The 6,000-nt window shown below is 34.4% G+C and overlaps 1 protein-coding gene across 7 annotated transcripts in view; it reads right to left on the bottom strand.

Moving 5' to 3' along the window:
- Window positions 1-291: 291 nt before the first annotated feature.
- The window catches only part of BCLAF1 (BCL2 associated transcription factor 1), a 31,892-nt gene continuing 26,183 nt past the window's right edge, over window positions 292-6,000 (bottom strand). For all 7 annotated transcript variants that reach the window (XM_016186832.2, XM_016186830.2, XM_007520051.3 and 4 more), the window contains 2 exons: window positions 2,913-3,125; window positions 292-2,770 (listed from right to left, as the gene is read on the bottom strand). In XM_016186832.2, the coding sequence (XP_016042318.1) occupies window positions 2,765-2,770; window positions 2,913-3,125 (219 nt within the window). In that variant the 3' untranslated portion in view covers window positions 292-2,764. The remainder of the gene's footprint in view (window positions 2,771-2,912; window positions 3,126-6,000) is intronic.

Below are 6,000 nucleotides of genomic sequence, written 5' to 3'. Positions count from 1 at the left end.
GAGAAAAAAAGGAATGTGGACTCCCCATTGTAACATTATAGTTAATCATTTCCTTTAATAGGACATCTAGACCAGAAGTTTAGAATGCTTGTATTCTCTAAAAATGGACTGGAGAAATGTACATTTTTTCCCTGAGGAAATGAGAGGAAGCAATAAATAAAGGCATTTTAAACATTTATGAAACCCTGCCTGCCAAAGGGCATACCATAAATTTTCCTAGCAGATGAGTCAATAGAAATCTGATGTATGGAGCACAAAAACACTTAAAATCAGGTAAACAAACAGCAGCTATTACCACTTATGACAGTTTATTGGCATATGACAATTTACAAGGGTCCCTGTTGCATTATACATTACACTGAGTTAGAATTGTTTAGCCAGCTACATTCATTCTTATTGGGCAATATTTTCTCATTTATAGTTTAATACCCAACACTTGATTTTAACTGTGATAAAAGGAAATATTTAATTCCTAGACTGCAATGGGAAAAGCATCTTTGCTTCTTTGTATTAAGATTGCTAATGGGGGGAAGTTTACACAGCTAAGACTGAGTCATGGCCTTCCTAAACATTTTCCTTAACCCTTTCTGACGAGATCCTTTGGTTCATTTTAATTTCCTTCTCTAGGTAAACGGAAGTCTGCTAATGCAGGCATCAAAGACTTTCTGGCACTTATAAATAAAATATTGTCAAAAGGAACCATTCAATTGTAAAGTGTGGAGTTGAATTATGGTTTAAAAAATACACAGGTTACTCTTTATGTTTGAAAATGGTAACATCCACAATGGATTTTTAATGCAGAACTCTCACAATCAACCTTTCACTACATTCTGGTACAATACCCTTTTAACAACTTTAATAAAAGCAACCAAATCATGTATATATTTGGGATAAAGCAATGTATTTGCATCTAAAATATAACTTACTGATAGAACTTATTCTGGCTGTATTCCCAATTCCCTATCAAATAATTTCTCAGCAAATTCCCTTTTTCCTATTAAGTAAAAAAGCAAAACTGCACATTTAGCCATGCACACAGATTCAATACTGAAACAAGTAACAGTTAAAATAAAAGCTAAATTAGTTGTAGTAAAATAAAATGGTCATGAAAACTCTTGAGTTGTAGGATCAAAACCACAGCTATAGCATATAAGCACTGTTAAGACTACTAGAGTTTTTCCTGATTAATGTGATACATACTTGCTTTGATAATCATCCTCTGCTCTAAGAATTTCAGAAAAACAAAACAGAAGTCATAAAATACTAGAGATCATAGGGGCATAAACATCTTATACAGTTTTGTTTTCATTTTTCTACTCAATAGCCCTAAGTAATGTTCCTTGATGAAACAAGGGTTCTAGAAGCATTGCCAATCAAATGAGGATTTTAAAAGGCACAAACTAAAAATCTTAAAAAATTGTACACTGCAATAATAAGCAATATTTCCTTTTAATGCAAACATATACAACTAATTCGACTAAGTTAAAAAATGAAATTTTACTACTATATGTCCATAAAGCAAACAGACAACACTGAAATTTATTATTTCAGAATTTTCATTTCTTTAAGGGCTATAAGCATAAACACAGAGGTAATTCACATTTCAAAGGTTGTTTACCGAAATAATAAAACCCTTGGTAAAAAAAAAAAAAAAAAAAAAAAAAAAAAGCTAATTTACAAACTGCAACTGAAACAGGGAGAAAGAAAATAAAAACCAAGTTAGAGCACTACTGAAATAAACTTCCTGTCAAAACCTCTTGACGACTTTGAAAAGCATGGTTCTTAAAATATTGTTTATTTTTCCATATGGTTAGACTACAACCTCATGTTTCAATAATCCAAAAGCTCAAATAAATAAGTATACTTTTAATGTTGACTCTTTAAATTATTCTGCAGGTTAATCCTCTTCCATGCCAACACCAGGATTACAACAGGTTTAGCTTTTAAAAATAAGATGTCTGGTAGGAATGGTTTTTATTTGCACTATCACTACATACCAGTTTCCTCTCTCAAAAAACAACTAACACCTAAGACCATGACTCAGATTTTCAAATAATAAAGAGAAACACTGAACTTTGAAACCAAACAGTAAACTAATAAGCATTTTTTTTAACCCTGCTTGCTTTCAGTAAAAAGAAAACTCATTCTTTCAACTCTTAGTAGCTTGCATTGCTTAGTTACTGACAAAGCCTTTTCTTTTGTAAGACATTTACTCAAGTGTTAAACTTGCTTAATTTACCAGAGTTAACTTGTTCTGTAGTACACTGCAAAAATTAGTCACCCTACAATGTAGTGTGTTTGAATTAAGGAAAATGTTAAACAGATGTATATCATTAAAATAATTAGTGGAGTCTATATAAACACTTCTGCTCAGGGAACTGTATGGAGACCTAATGTTTACTTCAAAATAAACATTAGCTAACAGGGAGGAAAGAGAATCAGAACTTTCACAGAGTTGTACTTGACCATATCTTATAGACAAAGCAGAATTACAATGCAAGTAACAAAAACAGTAAAAGTATTTTTTAAAAGTTGATAGTTACAAATGTGGTACATAACAATTTTCTACTTTATTTCAGTACGATTTAAACATACAGTCTACTATTTTTCAATATATTTGAAGACTTAAAACAAAATTTCTACAGACTACTTGCAAACAGTAAAGTTTAAGTAAAACGCATACATTCTTATTTGAAAACAAAAATCAGATAAAAAAAAAAAAGGTGGGTGCAAGTTCTGCTCTCTGCCACGATCTCTCTTCAGATTACTCCTAAAGAAACAAACAGAAAATTAAGATTAGCAAAGGTGTGAACAATGAAAATTATCTATAGTATTCCTAAAATTTAAATAACCAACTACATATATAAGAAAGAAAATATGCTAAAAGGCCCTAATCAATTAAAATTATCTACCTTTTCTTCTTTGCGTCTATCCTTCTTTTCTTCATTATTTTCCATGGTCTCCTCTTCATCTTCAACAATTCCATCACCTTGATATTTGTCATGAGTCCATTTAGGACTGCTACCTGATTTTTTGAAGTTAAAGCGCCCTCTGCCACGCTGAAAAGTACCACGACCTCTTCCTCTTTTGGCCCAGTAATCGACACCATCATCTCTGTCGTCATGCTACAGAAAGGTTAAAAACAGTCATGACTGGAATGTTTCTTGTAAAGAATGTGATTATATCCCAATCCTAAATTATATTGATAGTATAAATACTCTGAAAACTACCTTTATGAGATTTGTGATGTTCTAAAACACAACAGAACACGACCAATATTAACAAAAATGTATTCCACTGTCAGAATTACAGCTTACTGCTTTGTAACCCAAGTTTTGAGAACTACCTGATTTTTTTGTAGACTCTCAACTGCAGCATCATTACCAGCTGTTAAAATTTTACTACTTATTTATTCATTTATTTTTGCCTCCAGGGTTATTGCTGGGGCTTGGTGCCAATACTACAAATCCACTGCTCCTAGAGCCTATTTTTTCCCTTTTTGTTGCCCTTGTTTATCATTGTTGTTGTTATTGGATAGGATAAAGAGAAATCAAGAGAGGATGGGAAGACAGAGGGGGAGAGAAAGAGACACCTGCAGCTCTGCTTCAGCACTTGTGAAACAACCCCTGCCAGGTGGGGAGCCAGGGCTCAAAACGGGATCCTTACGCAGATCGATCCTTGTGCTTCTTGCCATGTGCACTTAACCTGCTACGCTACCACCAAGGCCCCAAAATCTTACTCTGCAGTAGTAGTATTTCAATCTACGTCCACTTACTACACTGCATGTAACGATATAAAAATAAATTATTTTGAGGGGGAAAGCCTTAGTGTGAAATCCGGTCAGCATACTAATGTAGCATTTATAAAATAAGACCAGTGTTAAGGACTGTAGTTATATGTAGGAACAGATTTTTAAAATCTTAATCAAGGGCAGGGGTAGACAGCCTAATGGTAATGCAGAGAGTCTCTCATGCCTGAGATGCCAAAGTCCAAGGCTCAATAATCCCCCCACCCACCCCACCCCAACTATAAACCAGAGCTGAGCAGTGCTCTGGTAATAAATGCATTGATTTAAATCAATGGTCTTACACATAAGCTTTCCTGGCCACAGAGTCTCACATGACAAGTCATGGTGATATGGTTGTCTCTGAGTAGTGCCTCAACTTTTACTCTTGACCAACCTACTGTGGGTATACATTCCAACCTTAATTTTTCATTAACATCCAAATACAGATATGTGTACAAATTGTGACCTAACTGATCCATTAATCAAATCATGCAAAGTTGACACATGCTTGGTTTTATGGATGAACAAACAAAAATTCCATCCCCAAATGCTTTTTAAAAAGTCAGTTCTTTAATACTATAGTCTTGTCTGAAAAAAACCTTCCCCCTAATTAAGTGATATAGCTATCTCAGCACACTATATAAAGAGCACTTTCCAATGATCTATCTTCAATAATGGATATTTATAAGTATGCATGATACCATAAGGAATAATTTTAGAAACTGCCAAAAGTATAAATTTCAGAATGTCAACAGTTTAATTCTAAGCCTGAAATGAACTATTTTAAAATAATCTGCCTTGAGTTCAATCCCCAGCAACTCCACTAAAAACAATCCACCACTCAAAGTGACACCCATGGAATTACATAGTTGCAGGTTACTATCTATATAGCACACCTAAGGCTAGTTATGTTTGTAGTATTAACACAGTATTCCATGGATCTTCAGGAAAAAGAGAATGGGTTCTAGTAGAAGCATGGGGTCTAGTTCTTAGCTAAAAAATATTACTTTATTTCATTTTAAAAAGAGTGACAATCATAAGGAAGCATAGATGATCTATGAACATAGACGGCCAGTGTAATACCCGACAAAGAAAGCAATCACTAAATGATAGGACAAGGCACTGTTGTGACCACTTTCCATATTTTTAGTTTAATCCTCACAACCGCGTCAAATGCTGCTAACAATCACATTTAGAGATAAAAGAAACTGAAACAGACTATGTAACCTGCTTAAAGTTCCTTAAGTTAGTCCTTCCCTCTACTCTTTAGCATCCATGGAATGTATTTCGTAGTGGGAATTTCTTGGAGGAAGCAAATGGTCACTTTGTGAAGCAGTTCAGAGTGAGGAAAAATACTGAAAACATGCAGAAAAGTTAGACACTAGAAGCATACTAGTCACTAGTCTGAAACTAGTAAGGAAAACAGCAGCTGTTATGACTGCCCTATTTCCCAGCAATTTATCCTAGTAGATACATCCTTTACAGTATCACAACTTTGAAAAAAAATAACAGATGATGACAGGCCAGGCCAGTTAGATATTTATAATATACAGTAAGATAAAGTAATAAAGGAGGTCATATTGGAACCAAGAACTTCTAAACCCTTATTCTTTCTCATGAAGAAGATGTCTCTTCTGCAGAAGACACAACTACTCAGTAATGAACTCCTACTTTGCTACTTCATCATTTACTTCAACTGTTCATATACTCACCCCTAACATAATCTCAGGTTCTAAAAGCATCTTTCCTGGAGTATTAATAAAAACACTGCTTTGAAATGCAGAATTTAGGTAAGAATGCAACAATACCATTATACAGAACTAGGGGAAGAATGACACTTTCAGAATCACTGTTCTAGAGTATGGGCTCAGATACTGTGACCACTTCTATTATCCAATCTATTTTAGTCAAATTTCCCAGTATCTGTTCCTTAGTGCTTTTCACCTATAAAAGTAATAATGCAGGCCAGGCTGCGGCACACCATGGGCAAGGACCCAAGTTCAAGCACCTGGTCCCCAGCTGCAAGGGAGAAACTGTGTGAATGGTGAAGCAGTGCTGCAGGTGTCTTTCTGGCTATCTCTCTTCCTTCTCAATCTCTCTGTTCTACGAAATAAAAGAACTTTTTTTTAAAAAGTGGAAAAATATGAAGCCTACCTCAAAAAGGAATTCTTTCCTAAATATGAAATAAGTTAACCCATGTCTTTAAGAAAAGA

Source organism: Erinaceus europaeus, chromosome 4 (assembly GCF_950295315.1).
Source record: "Erinaceus europaeus chromosome 4, mEriEur2.1, whole genome shotgun sequence".
NCBI classification, from domain to species: domain Eukaryota; kingdom Metazoa; phylum Chordata; class Mammalia; order Eulipotyphla; family Erinaceidae; genus Erinaceus; species Erinaceus europaeus.
The sequence above is the reverse complement of the archived record's forward strand: the minus strand, read 5'-3'. Positions and strand labels throughout refer to the sequence as shown.